The 27,163-nt window shown below is 43.8% G+C and overlaps 1 protein-coding gene across 1 annotated transcript in view; it reads left to right on the top strand.

Moving 5' to 3' along the window:
- Positions 1-20,216, top strand: part of CDH22 (cadherin 22) — a 138,452-nt gene extending 118,236 nt beyond the window's left edge. Inside the window, exons 9-12 of the mRNA XM_074293581.1 lie at positions 11,384-11,505; positions 12,334-12,451; positions 17,050-17,301; positions 19,383-20,216. Of these exons, the coding sequence (XP_074149682.1) occupies positions 11,384-11,505; positions 12,334-12,451; positions 17,050-17,301; positions 19,383-19,909 (1,019 nt within the window). The 3' untranslated portion in view covers positions 19,910-20,216. The remainder of the gene's footprint in view (positions 1-11,383; positions 11,506-12,333; positions 12,452-17,049; positions 17,302-19,382) is intronic.
- The last annotated feature ends 6,947 nt before the right edge of the window (positions 20,217-27,163 follow it).

Below are 27,163 nucleotides of genomic sequence, written 5' to 3'. Positions count from 1 at the left end.
AACTCTATACAGTAGCTGCCTATTAAACTGGTGTTAGTAAAATTAATCCCTTACATTTATAGAATTATTAAATTCATCAAAGAAAAAAAGCAACGCCCCCCACCTCTGTCCCCTCTATCTGCAGATGCATTGCATCTTCCTTTGATCCCTGAAGGCAAGCAATTTAGGGATATATAGATAGATATAGATATCTGAGGAAACTGAGGCCCAAGGAAGAAAGAAGTACCTGGCCCAAGGTCACACTTGGAGGCTGGCTCAGATCTGGGGCTCAATGCCAGTTCTGACTGAGCAGAAACCTCCTCAGGAATGGTAACACAGGGGGCTTCTAGGGCAAAGGTAAGAGCCATAAGGAGATCCAGGCTATTTCTAGTCCCTGCTCTGATGGCAATGTCAGACAACTCTGACCTTGGGCAACAGATAATAATAGTGTATGAAGTGCCTTAAGGTTTACAACACACTTTACATATTTATCCCATAAGAATTAGAGCAGGCTGTCTGGTGAAATTCATGGACCAACCCCTTCTCAGAAAAAACAACAACAACAACAAAAAAAAAACCACATAAAACAAAATACACAGGCTTACAAAGGAAATCAGTTATACTGAAATACAGTTATCAAGATATTTTTCCCACTTAAGTTCATGAAGCTATCCATAGATTTCTCCCCAGTCCCAGTTAAAAACCCCTGCACTCTAACTATCAGCCTCAATTTGCAAATGAGGGGAAATACATGATTTCATTTCTCTGAGTCTTGGTTTTCTCCTCCATTAAATCGGGAAATACTGTTTTAGTTGACCTTTGAGGTCCTTTCCAGCCCAAAGATTTTGTCTTTTCAAATCCCCTCCTATTGCTACAGTCTGTTCTGAGGTCTCTTTGAGCTCCAACATTCCCTGTTCTGTGATTTAAGGCTCCTTCCAGACTACTGTTCTAACATTGTGCGTTCTAAGGCTCCTTCAAGCCTTGACGTTCTGAGAATGCTCCTTTTGCTCAGCTTCAGTGGGCTGGCGGGAACAGGGTGTGCCGTGCATGGGGTGGGGGGAACTGCTGGGGAGACAGGTCGCACTGGGGAGGGCAGGAGGGGTGGGGGCGCTAGTTCAACCAGCCAAGCTTTCTCTCTTTCGGCAAACACAAGGTGACAAGAATCAGAGGGGAAATATTTATACACAGCAGCTAAGATTTCCGAACAAGTCAGTAAGTGTTGCAGTTCCCCTCCAGCAGGGCCGCCTGTCATACTGGATTACCTCAAAGGCCTGTGGAGCCGCTTAGTATTCTGACTCCCCTCCGCCGGTAACTTCTGAGTCATCCATTCTGCCCATCCAGACGCTCCTTCCACTGACATTATCTTTAACGTTTTGTAATCATGAAATATTAATGACCGATATTGAATTTAAAGTACAATTTGTGTCTGAATCCTCTGGTGGAAAGGGCAGTTGTAGAAGGAAAGCCTTCAAAGTGACAGCGAGAATTTTGGAGGTCTAACTGGTCCCCACTGCGGGGTACAGGGAGGTGGGGGCAGGTCTGGGTGTCTGGGACCCAGGAGCAGCAGATAAATTCCTAGAGGCTGGAGGTCAGGTGAGTTAGGACAATGAGAAGCTAATCTCATCTGCTGCATGAACCCCTGGCGGGACTCTCCTGTCCAGGCTAGTTAGAGGACGAAGCTAACTAAACCTTAGGGGAAGAGGGGAAGAGAATCACAGAACTCCAGACCCAGGTCCTCAGGAATAGTAGGACATAGCACTTCAGGGCTAGAAGGGACTGAAAGATTGTCCAGGTCAACTGCAGCATTTTATGGATTGTAAAACTGAGTAAGATTCAGAGAAAGAAACTAATGCTGCCATTCACTAGCTTTGTGACTAAATTTCTTAATGTCTTTAAAGATTCAGTTTCCTCATCTGTAAAGGGAGAGGGGATTAGACTGTCTCAAAAGTCCCTTTCAGTCATAACATTCTGTTATCCTGTGACTTAGACAATCACCCAGCCATGTGGTGCCAGAGCAGGAATTGTACTAAAACCCAATGCCTCCCAGGCCAGGAGGAAAAATCCTACAGGGAGGGTTGGGGTGATGTAGGAGAGTCCAGTTTCCATCAGCTGTTAAGCAGAGGTCAGAAAGGAGCAAATAGAATGGCATGTCACCTAACTGCAATGCTCTGACCCTCTAGGACCCCCGAGTTAAGTCTATGAATGTGCTCAGAGGAGACCAAGCATATCCTCAGGAAGGCAGAACAGTGGGGAACGTTCTAAGCGCCAGTCCAGCTCTGCTGTTCTGCAGTCCAGTGTCCCCTTTCATATGAACATTCTAACATTTAACATTAACATTAGAAATTTCCTTCCAGCTCCGGCACTTTGTAATCAATTCCAGCTCCAACATTCTGTGTTCCATAATATCTATTCTCTTCTAGTTCAGATGTTCTAAGAGAACCCCATCATCTGAGATCAAGGTGGGACTATGTCCTCAAAGGTGTCCAGACATATCACAAAGAAAGCAAGACATCAGGTCAAGGGTCTCAAGACAATAGAGGAACATCTTAGTTAGATTTGATTTCTAAGATTTGAAGAAGGCTTTGCCTCTGTGTGTGTGTGTGTGTGTGTGTGTGTGTGTGTGTGTGTGTACTTTGCCATTCCTTCTCTAGCTCATTTTACAAATAAGGAAACTGAGACAAAGTGACTTGTCCAGAGTCATAGAACTAGTAAGCGTCTGAGGCCAGATTTGAACTCAGGAACCCTGACTCAAGGTCCAGGACTCTACCTGGCCCACTGGCTGCCCAATCTGAGATCTGTGCCAATCTCCCGGGAGAGGAAAGATCCATAGCTTGGTAGTTAGGGGTTCTGAGTTCAAGTCCCAGCCCTGCCACTAATTTGATGTGTTTTAGGGGAAATGAAGGAATGGATCTAGATCTCTAAAGCCTCTTCTACTTTTAAATTCTATGTCTTAAGGTCCATTTCAGATGTAACATTCATTTCTCTGAGCCTTGGTTTTCTCCTCCATTAAATCGGGAAATACTGTTTTAGTTGACCTTTGAGGTCCTTTCCAGCCCAAAGATTTTGTCTTTTCAAATCCCCTCCAATTGCGACAGTCTGTTCTGAGGTCTCTTTGAGCTCCAACATTCCCTGTTGGACCCAGTCGATTAATGTTCAAATTGAGGGATAAACCCCTCATTTCATAACCTCCCCATAGAGACTAATTAATGGGGGATACCCCTAGGGGCCATATTGAAGGTCTTCAATGTTTCTCCAATGAACCTGGTCTCATCATCTTTTTCTCCCTCATCCTCAATGATGAACAAGCATTTGGCCCCTTCCTGGAAGGTGATGGGTGCAGGGAGAGGATAGAGGGTAGGTTCTCTATTACAGGTCTCAGCTCTACTCCTGGCTGTATCTGAGGCTGGGTTTGCCTGTAATTGAGATGATAAATCTTCCTGTCGGGAGGGGAGTGAGTCTAATCAGAGCATTGTGTTTGGACGCAATCTAATTACCCTCAGGGGAGGATAGGAAGGCCAGCAGCCAGGGGAGGGGAGCCCAGGGGCTGACAGGCATTGGCAGTCGTGTCTCCCACTAAATCCCCCCTTCCTCAATCTGTCTCTCTACTTTATCTCTCTCTCCTCTCTACTCCCACCCCTTTGTCTGCCTGTCTCTCTCCCTTTCTCTGCTTTCACTCCCCTCTGTCCTTTACTTCCCCTTCCCCTTCCCTCCCCCTCCTCCCTCTGCGCTCTCATTTCTTCTTTTCTTTTTTTTTTCTTTCTCTCCATCTGCCTTTTTTTCTTACTCATTCTACTTGTTTCTCTACTTGATCTCTCCCTCTCTGTTTTCTTTCTCTTCCTCTTTCCCCTTTTATTTTTCTACCTTATTATTACCCCTTTCTTCTATTTCTTTTTCTTTCTTTTTTTCCTTCCCACTTCCTTTAATTCTTTCTCTCTGATCTCTCCCTCTTCCCTCCCCTACAAGCAAGGACACCTAGCCAGGTGATGTTGGTATGTCTCATGCATAGTGCCTTCCAGCCTTGGATAGTGTCAGTCTGGGCTTGTCTCTCTTTATAAGAGTGGGTCCAGTGAATGTGAGCAAAAGGAAAAAAAAAAACAAATGGGGGCCATTTATGGACATGGAAGACTGTGTGCCCTGTGCATGACTGCTATGCAAAAAGAACAGAGAGCTGATTCCTGTATAGGAGAATGTGCCTGGGTATATGTGTTGACCTATTCTGAGGAGCATATGGGTATTCTGGTGAAATACGCAGTTGATATTCAGTATATTGTTTGTATAAGGCTCAGATTCTAAGAACTAGGATAAGCAGGTGCACAGTGGGTGTGTGTATGTATGTATGTATAATATGGTCAGGAGGAATGGCTGGGGATTTGTATAGGTAAGAAGTATGTTTTGTGGGGGGAGGGTGAGAGAGAGAGATACAGACAGACAGACAGAGACAGAGGAAGAGAGAGAGAGCCCATGAAGTACATAGTACAAATCTAATTATGCCTATTGTATAAATAAGGAATGGAAAGCTCAAAGAGAGGGATGTTTGCCCAGGATCCCACAGAAAGAGAAGGTCTTAAAAGAGCTGAGATTCAAAGGTAGGTCTTGTGACTTCAAGTTCAACACTCTTTTCACTAAGCCATGTATCTCTTCAATAAATGAGAATGTTTGAGGACTGAAGCTGAAATGAAGGTGTTTTGGATGGTAACTGGCTGGTGAATTGTCTGCCATGTTTTTGGTTTTGAGATAGAATAACGTACATGTAATTATATTCTTTGCATGTAGATTTCTAGGTTATGTTAAGGAGTATATGTGAGTTTGGGGACTGGGTCTGGATGTCTGGGGAGTGGTTATATATCTGAGAAAGAAAGGTATGATGTGATATATAAGTACACTATAGTGATGAGATGGATAAATCTGAATCTAAGATCCTGTAATTATTCTATGGTCATTGAATTAAGCAATCTCCATAGAGACACATATCATCGAATCCTGTGTACTTTTAAGATGTGTGTGGGAGACATCTTATTTGAGGAGACTTGAAGAATGCATTATATTCTACTAAGTCACACATTTTTTAAAGGAATCAGCAAACAACATACAGAGTGGACTTTTATATCTTCTCTACGCCTCTCATTTAAAGTTGTAGCCAAAGATATGATCAGCAATAGCACTTCTCAGCAAAAACCTGCCTATTTCCTCATTGGGTTTTCATTAAGGACACTATGAATGTGTGCATAAATCATAATTGTTTAGACATGAGGAACATAGGATGAGATAGTTATCTTTAAATATTGGGAAACTATGACATAGGAGAGGTATTTGATATGGGTTTGGTTCTGGGTATCTAGGAGGTAGGTATATATCTGAGAAAGAGGGTTGAAGAGGGTTGAGGTACATGCTATGATATAGAAGTATACTATTCTGATGAGTGGGGTAAATCTGGATCTAAGATCCTGAAAATATTCTGTGGTCACTGACTTAAGCAATCTCCATAGAGACACATAAGCAGAGACTAGAATTAGGACCAAGGTAGAGAGGCGAATTCCAGCTTTGTATAAGGAAAAACTTCCTAACTCCAAAAATGGAATAGGGTCCCTTGAAAGTAATTAATTTCCATTGGGGAAGATCCATTAAGGGTAGGTTACCATTTACCTGTATTGTTGTAGCGGGATTCCCTGAGATCCTTTTCTGTTCTTCAACTCTATGACTAGCTATGGTCTGTGAACTACTTCTCTCCTTGGATATCACCTTAAGGGTCACCTAGTTCAGGACTTCTTAAACTTTTTCCACTTGTGACCTCTTTTTACCCAAGAAATTTTTAGATTAACTCAGTTATGTAGGTATACAAAACAAGTATACCAATCAAACGTTTACTCATAATAAATCATAATTTTGTGACTTTCCACATTCACTTACAAGTGCCCACAATTAAATTAATGACAGAGGCTGGGATAGAGTCTACAATTCCTAACTTCTGCTATAATTCTTATTCCACATGTGTTTCCTATAAAGGGGACAGAGGATGCCAGGCACCTTTCCATTATATATCAAGACTCTACAGAGTCAGATTGACCCAAATATGCAATCCAGGTCAGTTCAAGGAACATTTATTTATTAAGTACTCACAAAATGCATATCCTCTCTACATGGAGGAGGGGCCTTTCTACTGGGATCCAAGGACCATCTGAGGAAAAAGAGTATCTCTGAGCTTTATCTGTAGGTCAGAAGTCTTCAGCTTTAATCTCTTTAAATGGCTCTGGCAGCTAGATGATGCAGTGAATAGAGAGCTGGGCTTGGAATGAGGAAGACCCTTCATGAGTTCAAATCTAACCATAGACACTTACTAGCTTTTTGAACCTGAGCAAACTTAACATGGTTTGCCTCAGTTTCTTATCTTTCAAATGAGCTAGAAAAGTAAATAACAAACTACTCCAGTATCTTCACCAAGAAAATCCCCAAAATGGGTTTATGAAGAGTTGAACACAACAGAAAAATGACTGAACGACAAATGGGTGGCTCTGGGCATGCCATTAATGAGGGTCATTCCTAGGAGTGATATTTCCTGGACTTCCTAAGCACACCGGGGCTTCCCTGCCTCACCCAGCTGCCTTCCCAGATTAATGGTGTGCCAGTTCTACGAGGAAAGGCAGGAAAGCTTCTTGTTTAATTTTAATTTCAGAAACCGTTTAGGTAGCAGGCCTGTGCCGCTCACTGCTGTCAATCAGGCTTCCTCAAGGCTGCATCAATTAGTTTAAAAATATTGAATGTAATTTTGCCTGACACAACATATTGCAGTCACTGCAAAATATAATTTATTTTAGAAGAAGAAATAATTAAACTAATTTGCATGTCAGTCAGTTTAGCTGAGATGCTAAGGTAAGTAAGGGGGAACCCTGCTACTTTGGGATTGGGGTACCTTTTGTGGGCAAGCAGGTGCAATTAGGACAGGGTTCTAACAGGAGAGAGATCCAGGTATGATTTATCTACCTAGCATTTGTGCCTGAGGCTTCTTCTACGCATTCCCTTGGGAGCTGTCCCAGGTACTAGCCTCATGGAATTGGAGGGCTAGTGTGGGAAGCAGATCAATAACTCATATTCCTATAGTGTTTTAAGATTTACATAGTGTTTTCTTCATAAAAACCTCTTATGAAGACTGGACAATTATAATTATCTTCACTTTGTAAATTAGAATACTAAAGCCCAGATAAAGTAACATGCATGGCCATGGACTAGATAGCTAGTAAAATGTTGGTGCAGGAATTTGAACTCAGGTTTCTTGACACCATATCTAGTGCTCTTATCATTATAACCCACTGATTACCCTCACTCTAGATTACAGTTAAATTTGTTGGATTAGGCTCATGAAGGTCTTTTCCCCACCACCTTTTTTTGTCTCTCTGCACTCTCCCTACCCCCTACCTCATATGTGATATATTTAATTCAGTTAAAATTAACAAGCAGTTACTAAGTACATTCTAGGTACAAAACTCTGTGTTAAGCTCTAGGAAAACAAAGACAAAAATAAAACAATCTCTACCTTCATGAAGCTTACATTATGTTGGAGGAAGGGATGAGTGCGAATACCACATGAAAGCAGGTAACTAAATACGTAGTCAGACAACGAGAGGGATCCAAAACTGACTTCATGTGGGAGGGTATGCCTTAGCTGAGTGCCAAGAGAACTAGAAATTTAAAGAGCAAAAGGTAAAAAAGGAAAGCATGGGAGCAGTTTTTGAAAAGGCCAGGAGGCCAGAGATGGAATACTGTGTATAGGGAACAATAAACTTCACATAAAATCACTGAGGTATGAAAAACTGAATGTCTCCCACCCCTCCCATCTCTTTCCAGGTTGTTTTCATTTTGAAAGAGGAGCCTAGGCCAGGTGATGCTTAACTGAGATAAAAGACCCAAATAGTGGGATTGTAGACATTACAAACTAGGCTGGGGAAGGATGAAGAAAAATGCTTCATCTTTAGTTTAGGAAACCTCCCCAGAATTCCTCAAACCAGCTGTAACCATAACTAAGTTTGACTTTGCCCTTTGAGTTTTGTGCTGGGGAGGGGGAGAAGAGATACCTCTTGGCATGTTGACCCCACCCTTTGGAAGATCCTGGCAATTTCCTCTCCTTATTAATCCTTATAAGGCTCCAGCCATATCTGGAGGACACAAACTGGCAATATATTTTGTTTAACTATAATTCAGTCCGACTTACTCCTAGAGTATAAACTACATGAAGGCAGGGATCATGTCTTCTTTAAACTTTGCATCCTGTTCCTAGTGCTTGTACCTAGAGTCCTGCACACAGGAGGTAATTAAATTCAGAGTACTTGGGTGGGCTCCATTCATTTACCATCCATTTCCTGAGTACCTACTCTGTGCCTTACAGTGCAAAAATAAAAAGGACACTATTGCAATTCTCATTCAATTTGCTATTAGGAATAAGATTAGTTACACAGGTAACTAGATGACTAATTAAAATAATATAATAAGAGCACAATTGTAATATAAAGTGCTTTGAGATCTAATAAAGAGAAGATCAGTTTTAGTCATGGGGGAATTAAAGGTTTCCTGGAGGAGCTTTCAGATGAGCTAGGCTTTAAAGGATGAAAGAGCAGGCAGATGTGAACTCCAGTCTTTTTTGCCTCACTCATTCTTACCACAAATCTCCAAAAAAGGAGAGAAGTTAACTGTCCATCCCAGTCTTGACCTTTGGCTCAACAGTCAGCCTGTACCTTTCTGACCCTCCCCCCCATTCCTCTTCCTCAAATCCTCCTCAGATTTCTAAATGAAACGGTTTTATTTAAGCTGAACAATACATTTTTTAAAATAACAAAATTAAAAAAAATAAAAAGCTTCCAGTCACGACTTGACTTCTCTCTCCCCCAAAAAGCCTTCCCTGTAATCACTAAAGGCAAATCTAGGTGAGCTGGAGAGATAGGGCAGTGGCCAGCCCCAGGAGAAGAAAAAGGGGATGGAAATTCAGAAAGAACTCAGCCAGAGGGTCAGGCTCTTGGTTAATTACAGAGCTTCCCTCCCACCCAGGAGAAGCTCTGCACCTGCCTTCCAAATCGTGGCTCCTTTTTTTATCAACAAAATCACAGATTCTTAGCAAAGGCAGAAGCGGATGCCATGTCCTCTTCCACCCCAAACCAAACTTTTAAGCTTCCTAAATGAATGAAAATAGTGGGGTGGCGCAGAGTACTAGCTCATCCAGGTGAGTGGACAGAAGTACAAGCAAGGCTCCCTTGCCCTTAAATATCTCCCTTACCAGGCTAACATGGCATGGGAAATTCCATCCTCCATGCTTTCTTCCTCTCAGTTGAACATGACCCTCTCTAATATTCTTTGTTTAAACTCCAACCCTTTCTAGATTCTAGTAATTTTTGTTTTAGGCACATCATACACACACACACACACACACACACACACACACACACACACACACACACAATTTCACCTCCAGCATTCTAAAATATTAGAGCTGGAAGGGATTTCAAGACTAATTTAACCACCCTATTATTGTAAGGAAACAAACCAAGGGAGGGAATTGATTTGCCCAAGATCACACTGGTAGTAAGTGGTTGAACAGAGAGGCAGCATGGTACAGTGGAAGGAGAGAACACAGACTTTGGGAGAATTTGGGTTCATATCCTGCCTCTGACAAATGCTAAGTATGACCTTGAGAAAATCACTTAGCTTCCTTGGATATCCATTTCCTTCACTTTAAAGTGGAGATTGGACTGGGGTTACTTTCAGATCTGGTTGTGCTCCTAAAACTCAGATTTAGGTTTTATGCTTCCTAATCCAGTGCTCTTTCCAGTAAGGCTCTCGTTAAAATTTCCATATTTGGGGGGAACAAAGATGATATCAACCCTGTCAGATTTGATTCCCTGAGGCTGGGACAAAGGCTGGGTTGATTGAGATAGGGGTCTGGCCAAAGTGTCTGTCCAGGAAAGAAAGGCTAGAAGTCTAGACTGGGTTCTGGACCCTTATTTTAAAAAAATTAAGTATATTTTTATTTTTGTTAAATATTTTCCAACTGTATTTATTTAAAAAAATTAACATTCTTTTTTTAAATTTTGAGTTCCAAATTCTCTCCTCCCCTTTGTTCTTCCTCCTCCACTTGAGAAGGCAAGGATAGTGATTATACATGCAAAGTCATGCAAAACATATTTCCATATTAGCCATGGTGCAAAAAGCCACCCTCCCCCAAGAAAACCCTAAGAAAAATAAAGTAAAAAGGTATGCTTCAATCTGCACTCAAAATTTATTAGTTCTTTCTCTGAAGGTAGATAGCATTTTTCATCATAGGTTCTTTGGAACTACTGGGTCCTTAGTTTCATCTGGAAAGAGCTTGGAGATCAGGTAGTTCAGCATGAAGCTCACTATTTCCTCTACTAACATTTCCTCCCTAACAAGTGATCATCTTGAGCTGAAAACCTTTCAATGACATAGTTCCCCATCTTACCTCACCATCCTGGTGCCTCTCCATCTCCCCAACCCAATTCCATTCCAGTTTTGGGTAGCTTTCATTGCTAGAAAATTTTACTTCTGTTGAGCTGATCCACTTTTAATTTCTACAGAAAACCCCTAATTAAAAAATCTTTTACTTTAAAAAAATTGATAACTTTATTATATTACTGCCACCATCTTCAATAGCATACTCCTCCCCCCACCAAAGAACCTTCCCTTATAACAAACAACTTTTGTTATGCAAAATAAACATGTAAAAATGTTTGTATTATTCCTCTTCTCTGGACCACGGCTGCTCTACTCAAAGGAGAAAGAGCTATGTTTTGTGGTCATTCCTCTGAAATTGGTAACTTATTTTTTCTTTCGAGGCAATTGGGTTAAGTGACTTATCTAGGATCACACAGCTAGTTAATGTTAAGTGTCTGAAGTTAGATTTGAATTCAGGTCCTCCTGACTTCAGGGCCAAAGCTTTGTTCACTGTACCATCTAGCTGTCTGAGAATAGCAACTTCAGTGATCAGTTTTGATGTTTTTCAGTGGTTTTCCTCCATTTTGTTATTGCATACTCTGCATCAGTTCATGCAATTAATTCCTTCATGATATGAATCCCAGAAAGTGGGTCCCAGAAAGATGAGCTGTTTTGTCCAAGGTGATACAATTAGCTGCAACAGAGTGTGATCCTGGGATTGAGAGTTCCTTATTTCAAGTAGTCAAGCTGCCATACTGTCTGCTCACCTGTGCCCAAGAGGACCCACTCTCATTGCTCTGTACCCATCCTCTCTACCCCCTTATCTGGTCCCACCCCTGTCCTGATGGTCAACACAGCCACTGGGGCATGGGTTCTGTCCAGAGAAAGAGAACAGAATTCTGTAGCTGGGAGCAGTATCACCCTTCAACCACCCTAACTCTCTGTCTTGTTCCCCTCACCCTCTGGATTATAGATAATCACTCACAGGTATCCAGAGCATCCCTTCGGATACGGATCCTAGACGTGAACGACAACCCTCCAGAATTGGCTACCCCCTACGAGGCTGCTGTATGTGAGGATGCAAAGCCTGGCCAGGTAAAAACCGATTCTAGAAAAGCTGACATTTCTCTAGAACTTTATTCTTACGAAGCTTAGTCACAAACATCTGTCTCATTCTGAAACACATGACATATCTCTGTGTGGTACATAGGGTGGGCATCATCCTCATTTTATAGATGAGAAAACTTATATGGGGAGAAAACTTAAGTAAGGTATCCAGAGTCAATGAGATAATTAATGGTGGAGGGAGAACACAGAGTTAGGCTCTCATGGCTACAAGTTCCATAATTCTCCCACCTCTTCCTGTTAAAAATAAAACTTTCTGGGGGTAGCTAGGTAGAGCAGTGGATAGAACACCAGCCCTGAAGTCAGGAGGACCTGAGTTCAAATCTGGTGTCAGACACTTAACACTTCCTGGCTGTGTGACCCTGGGCAAGTCACTTAACCCCAATTACCTCAGCAACAAATAAATATTTATCATTAATAAATAAATATTATTTAATAATAATAATAAATAAGTGGAACTTTTTTTCATTATGAACTTAAAAATCAACAAGCACAAATGTTACAATACATAAAGAACATACAAGAGGGAACTATGAATTTGTCACATGCCGTTTATTTTTTAAGAATTGCATACGAATCCCATGCTTTTTCATGGATTATGTCTACCTTAGGATAAGAAGGCTAGGTGAGATAGGGGTCAGAACGGGAACATCCGTGGGACTCAGCTTCTCCATTTCCCCTTCTTATTGCTACCACCAAGGTTTTCTGTCCAGGGACTGACCCTGAGTAGCTTTCTCACCCTGACTGGCAGTGACTAGCTCCTATGCTTGTCCTTTATTATCCTCTCTTTTCCTTTAGCTCATTCAGACCATCAGTGTGGTGGACCGAGATGAACCACAGGGAGGTCACCGATTTTACTTCCGTCTGGTGCCTGAGGCCGTCAATAACCCTCATTTCTCGCTGCTTGATATCAAAGGTAAACCCCCTCTAGTTCCTCTATCCCTTCCCATAGAAGGATCAAGATAGACATCTCTCCTAACTTTGGTAATGGACTCAGAGTCTTGTGAAGCCATATCGATGTCAGTCAGTCAGTTAGTCCACCAACATTGGTACAAAGTCTCTTTGGACTAAAATAATCAGAGGAAGCTTCCATGGGAAGTGAAATTTGAGCTGAGTCCTTAAAGGGGATGAGGAAATTGTGTGACTAGCAGAATTAAAAGTGATTAGTTAAAAGATTAAAAGCTTCATAAAGTTTATGTGGGGAAACAGAACAGAATTTCTCTTTTTCTTTTTAATTTTTCTTATAAAACTCCCTGGATATGGGATGGTAGGAGAATATATTTAGAAATGAATGGAATATAAAAACAAAAGTATCAATACTTTTATTTTTGGAGACAATCAGGGTTAAGTGACTTGTCCAGGGTCACACAATTAATTAAGTGTCTGAAGTGGTACTTGAACTACTCCACTGTGCTACCTAGCTGTCCTGATATCAATAATTTTAAAAGAATGCAAAAAAATTTAAAGAAAAAAAACCATGTAGGGATCATGATGCATTGTATTCTCAATGAGTCAAATTGTGACAATACCATTTCTCTTCATTGCATTAACAGAAGTGTAGTGTATGCAGAACAAGGAGAGATAGCCCTGTTGTTCTCTAGAAAGGTCCCACCCAGAATAATATGTCTAGGTCCAGTTACCACTATTTAGGTAGTTTGTCCAGAAAAAGGCAACAAAAGGATGATGATTGGATTCCCCATTATATCACAGGTTTGTTGAAAGAAATTTGGACTGTTTTCTTGGAGTAGGAAAAAAAAACTTAGGAGAGACGATTGTTATCTTGAAATATTTGAAAGTTCTTCATTTGGAGGGATGAGTAGACTTGTTCTACTCCCAGGGAACAAAACTGGGAGTAATGGATGGAAGCTGTAGAGAGGCAGAGGAAAAACTTCCTAAGTCAGAGCTTTCCCAAAGTAGAATGCACTTATCTGTGACCAATTAGAAGTTGGACCACCAAGTGATCCAGCAGAATTGTTGGTCCAGATACACTCTAAGGTTCTTTCCAGTGCTAACACCATCATATCCTAACCACTCCCAACAGCAGAGAGCTCAGACCCTCTGCTGGTATTAGAAGCGGTAGGAGAAAAGGATTTCTCAAGCACCTTTTCTTGTCCCAGGCTGAGAGACCCCTGTACTCATTCCCCTCCGAAATATAATATTGGCATCCTTTGTGCACATAAAGATAGTGCTACTGAGATCAATAAACTTTCTAATAGTAGAGATAGGTTTTACTGAACTATCCACACTCTCACTAGTTTTTTTAGATTAAGGACATACATTTATAATGGAGCTGACAGGGAAAGATGGGGATAATTGAGTCATGGAATAAAGCAAGCCAACTACCCAGGAGATTACACTATTAACCTCATGCTTTTAATCAATGAATTGACCACCCTGGGATGATGTGGGTGTATATCCAGAATTAATTCCTTGAAGATCCTGGGTTAGAGCATGACATTTGCAGCCTGATTTACCCTCCCCCCCAGAAAGTATGGCCCCTATCTCCCACGGGTCCATAGTTCTTTCCTTTCTTCCAATTTTCCAGCATCTGGAAGCAACAGAAATGACATTGGGACATTCTATATCTGAACGTTCTAATCATATTTGTTTGGCTGGGGACTGGGGAATATCTAAATCATCTGGGGATGAAGCCCAGAACAAATCCAATAATGATAATTGTAATAACTCACCATCATATAACATTTTCCTCACAGTAGTCCTATGAGATTAGTACAAATAATAATGATAATGTCTGACATTTGTATAGTACCTTAAGGTTTACAAAGTATATTGAGCCCACATTATCTCATATGATCCTTACGATGGCTCCCTGAGAGGTATGTTTTGCTGGTTCTAGTCCCATTTTACAGATGAAGAAATGAAGGCTGAATGATAAATGACTTACCCATAGTCATGAAATTAATAAATATTGGAAGCAGGATTCATGCAAATATTTCTTGACTAGGTTTTCCAAGTGTTGTTTCTACCACTTTTATAGAGCCTTTGTTATTTTCTACAGCTGAACAAACTGAGGGCCAGAGAAAGTGACTTATCTACTTACATTGCAATAATTTGCATAATTAGGTTATAAACCAGGGTGTCCTGATCAAAAAATCTGATTTTTTTTTCTCCTACCACATGCATTGCCTTTCAGTAATTGTTTATGTGTGTGGGTTGGTGGAATTTGGGGGCTGGTGGGTGGCAACTCACTGTGTGCTAGGAAAAATCCGTTTAGAGGAGTGGGTGGGAGGCCCTCTTCTCCCTCCCTGTCCCTGAGCACCCCCCTTCCCTCCCCTTTTTCTTATAAATATCCACTGTGACAAACTGCTACCCCTGGCCCATCTGTTTCTTTGTACAAATTTGTAGCCAGTTTGGAAACGTGATTTATAAATATTGCTTTTGCAGCCAGGGACTGACACTGATGAATGTCAGCCCAGATGGATGCCTGCCGCTCCCTGGCTCCCCTCCCTCACTCTTTCTTTGCAGTGGTGAAAAGGGCACCCCTCCAACCCTCTGAGGTTTCCCTAGCCTGGACCACTGGCAGGTATATTAACTATAGGGATTCAGACTACCAGATCACTCCTGGGGGAGGAGGGAGAGGGCTTGAGGTCCTGGCCACTCTATTTCTCTAAGGTCTGGTCTCTTGATACAATATAAAGTAAGATGATCTTAAGTCAGGAGATTTGGATTCAAATTTTAGCTCTGCCATTTGTTAGCTATGTAACCATGGCCAAGTAATTTTATTCTCTGAGCCTTCATTTCCTTCTTTGTAAAATGAGATGGTGATATTTGTACTCCCTACATCTCAGGGACACCATGAAGAAGGGACTTTGTAAATCTTAAAGTGCCATGCAAAAGGAGAATTATCATCATGGCTATTAAGGGCCCAGCTCTGGAGAGGATTTCCCAGTACAGGTAGGGTGTTGGAGGTTGACAGGAAGAGATTGAATAGAATAGAAGCAGGAGACAGCTGTGAGTACAAAACAACTAATTAGTGACCATTTCTTCCCCACATACACACACCCCCCCCTAAGCTCCCCATTACACAGGCTGAAGCTTAAACTCAGAAGTGAATTCCTTTTCCAGCTATTCCCCTTGTCTTGCCAGCTCACCCTCTAGGCTGAATTCAGGAAACATTACTCTTACCTGACATAAGTATCTGCCTTCTCAAAGGTTAGTCAGTCAGTCAACAAATGCTGATTGAAATCCATGTGTCTCTGCCCATGTGAGTGTGAGCATGGGGCTCTGTGAGAAATGTGAGGAAAGCAAAACATTAGAAAAGCTGGTTTCTGTCCTGAGATCTTGATTCAGTTGGGGAGACAAGATTCCCATTATCAGACAAAACCCCTGTGAGGGATATAGATGGCCAGGATTATAGGAACTCAGAGGGAGAAATTCTATAAGCTGAGATAGGAAGAAGCCAAATGAGGCTTTGAATGGGAGATTTTAGCTAGGCAGAAGTAGGAGAAGACCTTTTTGTTTTAAGTATGTGGAGGGCACATGTGTCAAGGTAGGAATGAACCTACTGCATTAGAGAACAGTTGGGAGAGCGAACTGGCTTGATTGCAGCACAAGAAAAGAGGGCAGATATTCTAAAAATGAACCAAAACATAAAGGTGGAAATGACCTATGCACAAATAGGCCAGCATGCCTGGAATCAAGGCTTCCTGAGGTGAGGGAGTTTGGAATGAGGCAGGAGATAAGGTTGAAAAGTTAAGATCAAAATAAAACAAGAGTGCTAGAAAGAATCTTTGTCTAGGCATTCTTAGCCTCCAGTTCCTGTCCCAAATCAGTAAATCTTTGCTTACTTACTATTAAGTATGAAATGAAACAAATTCTAGAGCTTATCGTGAATATGAACACATGAAATAGAATAAATTTTCTTTTCCAAAGGTACACAAAAGTTTTATAACTAAATTGACTGGAAATCAATTTAGTGTTCCTAGGATAAGATAGTTATTTATCAAATATTTGCTACACTCTTTTGACAAGTTTCTCATACCCACTGCCTCTTGGACTTTGTGGCATTGAACTGATTAAATTTAGAGAAATCACCTCAAATTGAGAAGGAAAAGAAAAAGGAGGAGGAGGAGGAGGAGGAGGAGGAGGAGGAGGAGGAGGAGGAGGAGGAGGAGGAGGAGGAGGAGGAGGAGGAGGAGGAGGGTAAAATTTAGAAGAAATTGGGCGGAGCTGAGAAGCAGAGCAAAGTTTCTTAAGGGTGAGGAGGGAGGGTTCCAAGTCTGGGCACATCCCATCCCATAAAGAAGCCAGGGCCATCACTTCCATTCTGAGTACCTCTGCACCAAGGAGCTGGCAGGAAGCCAGGAAGGAACAATAAATGTGATGGAGGGATGGGAAAGGATTGACTTACAAAAGAAGATGAAGGGAGTAAATCACTGGGATGTGGGAAGGGGCAGAGATTCTAAAAGTACGCCAGTGGGTAGAATCAGAGGCTAGGCCAGGGTAATGCTCAAAGCTATTAGCTTCTCCACATGCCTCCTTACTTCTATTTAGATAATACAGCAGCTGTGCACACGCAACACGTGGGCTTCAACAGACAGGAGCAAGACGTCTTCTTCCTCCCCATACTGGTGGTGGACAGTGGGCCACCCACACTCAGCAGCACAGGAACGCTCACCATCCGTGTGTGTGGCTGTGATAGTGCTGGTGCCATCCAATCCTGCAACACCACCGCCTATGTGATGGCTGCCTCACTGAGTCCAGGAGCCCTCATCGCTCTGCTGGTCTGCATCCTCATCCTGGTTGGTGAGTCTGCTATGGACCCAGCTTTTCCCCCTCTGGCAGGTTGCCCTCTTGCTGTGTATTCTCTAGCCTGGGTTGTATGTAGAGTCCAGACAGGCTTCATTTCCCAACCTCCAGCCTGTAAATAAGTCCATGTTCATCATATCCTCTGCAAGACCCAGCCCCCCTCCTTCCTACACTGAAGGAGGAGCTGTTGGAGACCTTTGTGAATTCAAAGCTGGAATGAACATTAGAACATAGAATGTCAACAGAAGAGCATAAAACATGGGATGTTAGTATTGGGAGGGACTCCAGAATATAGAACATATACAAGATGTCTCACATCCTATTGTAGTTTCAAGCTCTTGAAAGTTAAAAGGAGCCTTAAGGGTCCATCCTTTCCTTACTCCACAACCCTGAGATGAGGTCACTGAAGATTCCTAGAGGTCTAGGGTCTTTGGTCTATTATAAAAAAAGAATGAGGATACCTCCCTCCCAACCCCACACATTCATTCACCTTTTCCCAACTGGTACAGTACTGCATCTGGGCATTCCCTCCCCTAGTCCGGACTGCAGTCCCTAAGAAAGCTCCCTTGTCCTTCTATTCAGTCGGTCATATTTCCCCCACTCCTATTTTAGGGGAGCTAACCTATGGCTAAGTGAACACTTGCCTCACCTTCCACAAAACTCTGAGGCAAAGAGACAACCTAGAGAGTCCCGAAATAGGAAGGCCAGGCTCCCCGCCCCGCCCTCAGCTCAGAAACCCCTTTCCCACTGGGTGCACTTTACATCGGTTTCATTTTCCGACGCAGTACAAACAAATTTCTGCCTAATTGCCCACAAACGAATAAAGTGCCCATCAGTGTTCTAAAGGTGACGGGCGGAATAGCTGATGGAGCAGTCACATCTGCAGCCTTGCCCGCCCGCTCGCGCAGCCATCTGCTCCGGCTTCCCCTCGGGCGGCTCCCCCAGCCTCCGGTCCCCTCACACCCTGCCATCTCTCCACCTCTCTTGCGCCTCCCTTGGCTGGCAGGGCAGCGAGTTGCGGTCTCTTTGGGAGGAGTGCGCTAGGATTCCCAGCCACGTCAGCGCTTCTGGGGGACGTAAGGAGAAGGGCCCTGGTAGAGCCAGCCGGACGGGTTGGGGGTGGGAGTACCGAGGGTCACATGCAGGGCCATTTTTCCAATGATGTCTCTCTCTTCTTCTTCCTTTCAACACACTCCTTCTCGCCCTCATTCCGGTGGGTCTTTCATCGATCTATTCCCCACCTGCTTCATCCATTCCCTTCCTCCCCCTGCCCACACCACGCTGGCCCGCCGTCCTGTCCCTTCCCGCGCCCTCTCCGCCCTCCTCCCCTCGTTTAAGCTTGTCTTCCATTCTCCTCGCTTTTACACGCCTCCCTCCCCGAAACTTGCCTCCCTGCGTTGGCCCTGGGGGGCATTCCCTCCTCTTGGCCTACCGATCTCCTCCCCTCCCCTCCCCTGGGCCGAACCCTTCCCTCTCCCGGGCCGAATTCTCCTATCCTGCCCTCGTGTCCTTCCCTGTCCCGGGCCGAATTCTCCTGTCCTGGTCTCGTGTCCTTCCCTGTCCCGGGCCGAATTCTCCTGTCCTGGTCTCGTGTCCTTCCCTGTCCCGGGCCGAATTCTCCTGTCCTGGCCCGAATTCTCCTGTCCTGGCCTCGTGTCCTTCCCTCTCCCGGGCCGAATTCTCCTATCCTGCCCGAATTCTCCTGTCCTGGCCTCGTGTCCTTCCCTGTCCCGGGCCGAATTCTCCTATCCTGCCCGAATTCTCCTGTCCTGGCCTCGTGTCCTTCCCTCTCCCGGGCCGAATTCTCCTGTCCTGGTCTCGTGTCCTTCCCTGTCCCGGGCCGAATTCTCCTATCCTGCCCTCGTGTCCTTCCTGTCCCGGGCCGAATTCTCCTGTCCTGGTCTCGTGTCCTTCCTGTCCCGGGCCGAATTCTCCTATCCTGCCCTCGTGTCCTTCCCTGTCCCGGGCCGAATTCTCCTGTCCTGGTCTCGTGTCCTTCCCTGTCCCGGGCCGAATTCTCCTGTCCTGGCCCGAATTCTCCTGTCCTGGCCCTCGTGTCCTTCCCTGTCCCCGGCCAGTGCTGGTCCTGCTCATCCTCACGCTGAAGCGCCACCACAAAAGCCACCTGAGCTCGGAGGAAGACGAGGACATGCGAGACAACGTCATCAAGTACAACGACGAGGGCGGAGGAGAGCAGGACACGGAGGCCTACGACATGTCGGCGCTGCGCAGCCTGTACGACTTCAGCGAGATCAAAGGCGGGGACGGCGGCGGCGGCCCACAGCCGGGCCTGCAGTCGGAGCGCCCCTCGCTCCCGCTTCCACAGGGGGCCCCGAGCCCGGAGTTGGACTTCTCCCTCTTCAGGGACTTCATCAGCAGGAAAGTGGCGCTGGCGGACGCGGACTTGTCCGTGCCGCCGTACGACGCTTTCCAGACGTACGCGTTCGAGGGTGCGGACTCGCCCGCAGCCTCGCTCAGCTCGGTGCACACCCGCTCGAGCTCAGAGCAGGACTTCTCCTATCTCAGCAGCTGGGGGCCGCGTTTCCGCCCGCTGGCCGCGCTCTATGCCGGGCACAGGGCAGACGAGGAGGGGGACGCGTCCTAGCCCGCCTTCTCCTCGGGGCTCCGGGACTCTGACATTGAGGCAGCCTCGAAAGACCAAAGCACCCCCCACCACCTCGCCCGCTCACCTCAGTTCCCACCGTCGGGTCAGACCTCACTCGGAGAGCCTTGAGTTTGGGGGTGGGGGTGGGGAGGGTCGGGAAACAGAAAGAAGCAGATACAGACCCGGGGCCCTTCCCCAATGCTATCCCTCTTCACCCTCAACTTCGTGCCCAGAGTTCGCGGGGAGCTCGGAGCGCGTGTCCCGTGGTCTCTCAACCCGATCTGTATTAAAAGTCCCGCACTGACAATCCAGAGTGATTGGGGGAAGGGGAGGTCCTGGAGCTTTCCAGAGGGGGGCATTCAGAGGGTCAGCGAAAACGGATTTGGGGTATCCTTTGACCTTTAGAGGCATGAGAAATCGGGGGCGTGATCCGTCAGGAGACGAGACCTGGGTTAGAAATAAGGGAAGTTGTAGGGGCCTTTCTCTGGCACCTCTCCTGCTCTCTAGGGCAGCAGGATGCTGGGAAGAGCAGATGGGAGCCTTTTTTATTTGAAGGACTATCATGTGGAAGAGTTACTGGGTTTCAGCACGGTCACGGGAAGGCGTCTGTAGGTGGTGCCGGGTTGGAAGTGGGGGTGAGTGGAGCGGCAGAGACAGTTCTGTCAGACATTAGGAAAATTTTCTAACGAAGAGATCTGTCTGAAAGTAGAACGGACTGCTTCGGTGGGTAGTGGGCCTTTGTCAAAGATTTTCAAGCAAAGGCTGGATGACTTCTTGTCAGGAATGTTGTAAAGAGGGTTCCTATTCAGGGAGTCTGGCCTGAGAGATCTCTTTCTAGCTGCGATTATTACTATACTATATAGGGGAGAAACGCCCTTCTTCCAACCTGAGGCCTCCTTCCCCCAAACGAAAGACCCATTAAGAGCATATTCAATTCAACAAAGCGTTTATTAACCTGTGTGCCAGACCCTGGGGGGATACCAAAGCAAAAAGGAAAAACTCTGACTTCAAAGAAATTATATTCTCCTAGAAGGAAAATAACATGTACAAGTAAACATAAAATAAATACAGAGGGGACACTAACAACTGGGGGGAGAGATTTATAAAAGTCTCTAGTGAGAAGTGGTACTTGAGTCCTGAAGGGAACTAGGGACTCCAGGAGGCTTTTGGAGCAGCAATTTGTATGGAGCCTGGAGATACATCCTGTAGGGGGAACATCAAGTTAGGCTGGAATAGTCAGTGAAGATGGACAATATCCAATAATCCTGGAAAAATAGGCTGGAGTCTGATGATTATGGGCTTAAAACAATGCTGTTTGGTGGTGGTGGTGGAGGGGGTTATCCTAGGGAAAATAGGGAGCCAATGAAAATTTGAGCTAGGTAATGACACTGTTATGTGTTTACTGCACCAACCACAACCATGTTCTGGGAGGGAGGAAGGGGAGTTGGGGGAGGCAAAATCTGCTCCGAGTGAAGAAGAGATCCTGGGAGTTAAGACAAGGGGACATCTGAACCAGCACGTGATTTCTCAGAGTGCCCTTTTACATGGGTCTCTGGACACTAAGGAGATTTCCTAAGCCTTAGACACAGGTGGGGAAGACCTGAGTTAGAGTGGCAACTCACAAAGCTGGGAGTGAGGTGGGGCCTGGGTTTTCCTCCCTTCCCTTACCTCTATCCTCCCTGTCTCCAAGGTACAGTTACCTTTGGGGCTGCGCAAGCGCAGGGAGAAGCCAGGCTCCAGAATGCCAGGTGCTATTAGTGCCTCTAGGGTGTGATTCGAAAGAGATAGATGGAGCCGCCAGGCTGGTTGGCTGGGGCCAAGGAAAGAAGGGTGGAGATCTTTAATCTATCTACCCAAGGGGACTGATCTATCTCTCCTAGACGTGGGCGACTGCAAGGGAATGTTGGAGGGAAGGGAGGACTGGTGGCTGTGGGAGAGGTTCCAGCAAGGAGAATCAAGAATCCAACCTCAATGCCCTGGGCCCTCACTGCTCCCTCTCTCAGGATCTCTGCCCCATCTCGGCCCACCCCGAGAGAGGGAGAAAAACAAAAGAAAGATGCGTTGGCCTTGCCTTTATAGAGAAGATATGAAGACTGGTACCCCCTCATGAGCTCAAGGGAATAATTAGCTGTAAATTCAGCCCTGTGCTGTGTAGACAATCTAGAAAGAAATTCACAGATCAAGTCTCAGGACCTCACAGCTGAAAGTGATGTTAGAACAAATAGAATGTTAGGGTCAGAAGATTCCCTTAGGAAATCCAATATTGAAGTACAGTTAACAATAACAGCAAAAAATTTTGAAAGGCCATGGACTCCAAGATAAGAACCCTTTCCTCAAAATAGAATACAATATCAGAGCTGGGAGGAAATCTAGAAACCATTTAGTTCAAAACTAGCATTTTGCAGAAGAAGCTGAAACATCTGTAGGAGAAAAGTGCCTTCCCTGAAATCATATAGAGAGTTCCAGAGTCAGTACCTGAAGCTTGTTCTTCCAAACCAAGGAGATTTGTCATTACATCCTAACTGAAAATTAGCTATAATACATTGACTTCAGCCTGTAAGTTTACAAGGTTGCAAGATTTCCTCTAAAGTTATACAATCCTAGAGTCCCAGATGGAAGAAGTTTGGAAGATTTTGAGTTCATCAGTTCTTGAGCAGAAATCTAGTTTGCATCAATGTTAATAAGTAATTATCAGACTTCTTTGCTTGAAGGCTCTCTATGATGGGGAGCTCACTATCTTATGACACACTCCATTCCATTTCTAGACTTCTCTGATTGTTATGTCAGGGACTCTTTTTCTTCCCTTCCCACACCTGTCTCTGTCTCTGTCTCAATCAATCTCTCTGTCTCTGTTTCTCTTTTTCTCTCTCTCTCTTTCTCATCATTCTGCTCTCTAGAGACAAAAAGATTAATAACAGCTCCCATTTATGTAGGCTTTAATGTCTGCACAATGATTTACATATTTTGGCATCTCATTTGATCTTCCTATGAGGGAGGTACTATTGTCATTACCATTTTTACAGATGAGAAAAGTGAAGCTCATAGAAGGGCCTAGGGTCATACATCTAAGGCAGTATTTATATCCAAGTCTTGCTGACTTCAAATTCAGTTCTGTATTCTCTAGGCTGCTAAGTGGTGCAGTGAATAGAGCATGGAGACTGGAATCCTGAAGAGGTGAGTTCAAATCTGGCTTCAGACATTTATTAATTGCCTGAATCTGGGCAAGCCACTTAACTACTGTCTGCCTCCATTTCCTTAATTTTAAAATGAGGATAATAAAAGCACCTACCTCATAGGATTGTGGTGAGGATCAAATTTGATAATATTTGTATACTTTTTAGCACAGTATCTGACCCATAGTAGTTGCTTAATAAGATGTTCAATTCCTTACCCTTCCCACTACACCACAAAGCTCTTATCTCTTGTAATAAGGTTTCAAATACTTGAAGTCAAATGATAGCATTTCCTCTCCTCTTTTTGCTAGGTTCCCAAACCAGCTTTTTTATATCACCTTTTCCAACCCCCAACCATTCTTTGCTTACCTTTCATATCTCCAGCTCTAGAGGTGTATCTTTTTAGCAAAGCTCCACCCTTGAACTGCCCTTCCCTCCACTTAGGATCTCTGCTCTTATATTGGATGCATTCCTCCAAACGCTCTACCTTCATCTCTTTAACTAAACACTTTGCCCCAACCGAGAAAAGCTGGGTTAGACTGTGAGTTGGCTGTTCCCGTGAAGGCCATTTCCTCCAGTTTTGACGAGTACTTTGCCATGCCTAATTGACAAAAGCTCCTATTCAATTCAAGCAAGGTTAGGGTACCAAATCAACCTCCAATACATTTGTTAAGTACCCGCTGTAATAATAACTCACATCTCTACAGCTCTGTCTTCACAACTCTATGAAGTAAGTAGTGATAATAATTTCACTGACATTTATATGACATTTATAAGTTTATAAAGTGTTTTACATATGTTAGCTCATTTAAACCTCACTGCAGCCTGTGGGGTAGGTGCTACTGACAGGCCCATTTTACAGATGAGAAAACTGAAGGCTTTGTTCAGGTTCACACAGTTAGGAAGTATCTGAGGGATTTGAATGTTACATCTAGTGCATTGTATACCCATTTTTATGGATTAGAAAACTGAGTCTCAGAATATAGAAATAGTGTGGAAAGTCACTGCTAGAATCCAGATCTCCTGATTAAAAGTCCAGTGCTCAACCTATGCAATGGTGTTACCTCTAACACGGGGTCCTGTGCTAGGTCCTATGGGAGATAATTATAACAACTCAGCAACATTACCTAGAGAGAAAGAAAAGACACAGAGCATCTGAACTATGATGAAGAGGTTGGTGGAGAGGTTGTGTTCTGGGAGAAGTACTATGGGAGCATGAGTTTGGAAAGACAACTTTTAGCTAGGGGAATTTAGTTAGGGAATTATGAGCTGAACTTTGAAGGGCAGGTAAGATTTCGAGAAGGAACTGAAGGGGACCCCAGATCCAGAGGCAAGCAAGTTTATCAGACCTCCCTAAAGATCCTATCAGCAGAAACAGGTTTGAAGTTCATCTCTACTTCCTCTGCTCTGGGTTTGTATCCCCCTGGAGGGATACTTGGCTTGTATACATCTCTTCCAGGGAAGAAACCCTATAACTGGATATCCTCATAGGAACTGAAATCTCCTAGGTGAGCTCCAAGTGCACCTCTATGGAAGAAGGCTTCTTTGGGGCCCCTCCAGCCCCCATTTCAATGGAAAGCCCATAATTTAGCCCATAATCTTACCCTCTCCTGAAATCAAAAGAAAGACCTGAGTTAAAATATTTCCAGGCTATGGGACCATGGGGAAATCACTTAACTGTTGTCTGCCTCAGTTGTCCCAGGATTGTTGTGAAGGTCAAATGAAATAATATTTGCAAAAGTACTTAGCTCAGTGCCTGACACATAGTAAACAATATATAACTGCTTATTCCCTCTCCTCCCCTCTCACAGATCTATCCTATATCCCCTTCCTTTCAGGTTCTAGTCTACCAAAGGATAGGAATGCTTATTGGCAAACCATATTAACTCAATCCTGTTCATTCATTTATCCAAACTACATTTATTGGTGCCCACTTGGTATTGTGCTAGGAAATGTGGCTGTAAATAGAAGAGCATGAACAACTTACCAAAAACTTGCTACTGCTTCCTTTGTGGATGGCTGTGTGAGGCACTGTGGGTAAAATAAAAGACATGACATTCCAATTAAACATTTATTCATGCATGCTATATAGATGCCACTCTGTCAGGTACTATGAAAAGAAATGAATAATCCAGTTCAACAATAATAATAGCTAGCATTTATATAGCACTTTTAGGTTTAGCCAAGCATTCTACAAGCATTATCTCATTTGCTATTATTATCATCCCTACTTTATAGACAAAGAAACTGAGGCAGGATTTAAATGATCTGCATGCAGCTAGTGCGTGTCTGAAGCTGTATTTGAACTAAATTTTTTCTCACTCAAAGTCTGACACTTAAGTCTACTGCACCACCAAGCTGCCTCTACAAATATAAGTTACAGTCTTGCATTATACATGTGAGGTGCTGTGTTGTAGGTGAAGATAGGTGTTTGTTGTTGTTTGTTATTGTTTTTCTATTGTTTTCGACTTTTTCTGACCCCATTTGGAGTTTTCTTGGCAAAGATACTAGAGTGGTTTGTCATTTCTTTCTCCAACTCATTTTACCTATAAGGAAACTTGAGGCACTCAAGGTTAAGTGACTTATCCAGGGTTACATAGCTGGTAAGTATCTGAGGCCAGATTTGAACTTCAGGCCCAGCATTCTCTCCATATGCCACCTAAATGTCCCATTGGATGCATACTATTAACATTATTCAGTCAGAGAAACAGACCCAGAGAAGGAAAATAATTTGCCCCACATTGCAAAGCCACTAAAAGGTGGATCCAGGTATTCTAACTCCAAGTTCAGGTCACTTTTCACTATAATATCATCTCTTCTCATGCAGATCTTCATGTACATATGCATGTGTATCCACAGACATGTATGCACACACATATATTCTTGAACATTTCTCCCTCCATGAATGTACATGTGCTCACATGCATGGATCATTGGTCATGCACTTATCTTTGCATACACACTCCCCAGGAGACGTGCTAACTCTAGAGAGTCAGGTGTTCCCAAAGAAGCAGGGATGTTTCTCTTACACTTGAAAATCGCCGCTTGGCAGAATCTGCACACATCTGCTGCAAACGCCTTCTCAGCTGCACAAATGATGATTAAATGTTATTGTGCAAAAGAAATGGCAAGGAGGGACTCATTAGCTTTATTGTCAGGAAGGACTCAGGAAGCTCTGCTGGGCTACTCCCTCCACCTCCATTTCAGTTAACTCCCCATATGCCAGGGAGGGACCCTGCTCTACCTTCAATCTGTGGTCCCTTCTAAGAGTAATGACTCCATCAGGATGAGCACAAGATTGTGAGACAGAGACTGAATTCAAATCCTGCTTCTACTATAAGTTATTTCATCTATTAGTACCACAGTTGCTGCATTTGTAAATGAGAAGGTTAACCTAGCTGACTTTCAGCTCCTTGGCAACTCTAAATCAAAGTTATGATTCTATGACTGTGGAGAGAAGTCCCAAGATAGTGTGATGGAAAAGCCACTGGACTGGGCAGGAGAACTGGCTTTGCCACCAACACAGGCAGTAGTCTTCAGCACATCATTTCCTCTCAGATCATAGGTTTCTCAGTGTCACAGTTGCCAGGGACCTAGACTATAAGTCTCTCATTTTTTTCAGATGGGGAAACTGTATTCCCCCAGGAAATACATTTCTATAATGCTTTAATGTTTACAACGAACTTTCTCACACTAACCATGCCTGTAAGGCAGAGACTGAAACTATTAAGGTCCTCTTTTAATGATGAGGACACTGAAAACTCAGAGATTAAATGATTTGTCCAGGATCACACTGTAATAGTAAAGTATCTGGGCAGTTAGATATCACAGTGGATTGAGCATTGGTCCTTCTTGACTCAGGTCAGGAGGAACAGAGTTTGGATCCAGCTTAGACACCTACTAGCTGTGTTTCTGGCCAAGTTTCTAAACCTCTGTCCCAGTTTCCTCAAATGCAAATTGGGGATAATAATAGAATTTATCTTCCCAAGGTTGTTATAAGGATCAAATGAGATAATATTTGTAAAGTTCTTTTCACAGTGTCTAGCAAATAGTAGGCACTTAATAAATGATTGTTTCCTCT

This window comes from Sminthopsis crassicaudata, chromosome 2 (genome assembly GCF_048593235.1).
Source record: "Sminthopsis crassicaudata isolate SCR6 chromosome 2, ASM4859323v1, whole genome shotgun sequence".
Taxonomy (NCBI): Eukaryota; Metazoa; Chordata; class Mammalia; order Dasyuromorphia; family Dasyuridae; genus Sminthopsis; species Sminthopsis crassicaudata.
Note: the sequence above shows the minus strand (reverse complement) of the source record. Positions and strands in the feature narration are given on the sequence as shown.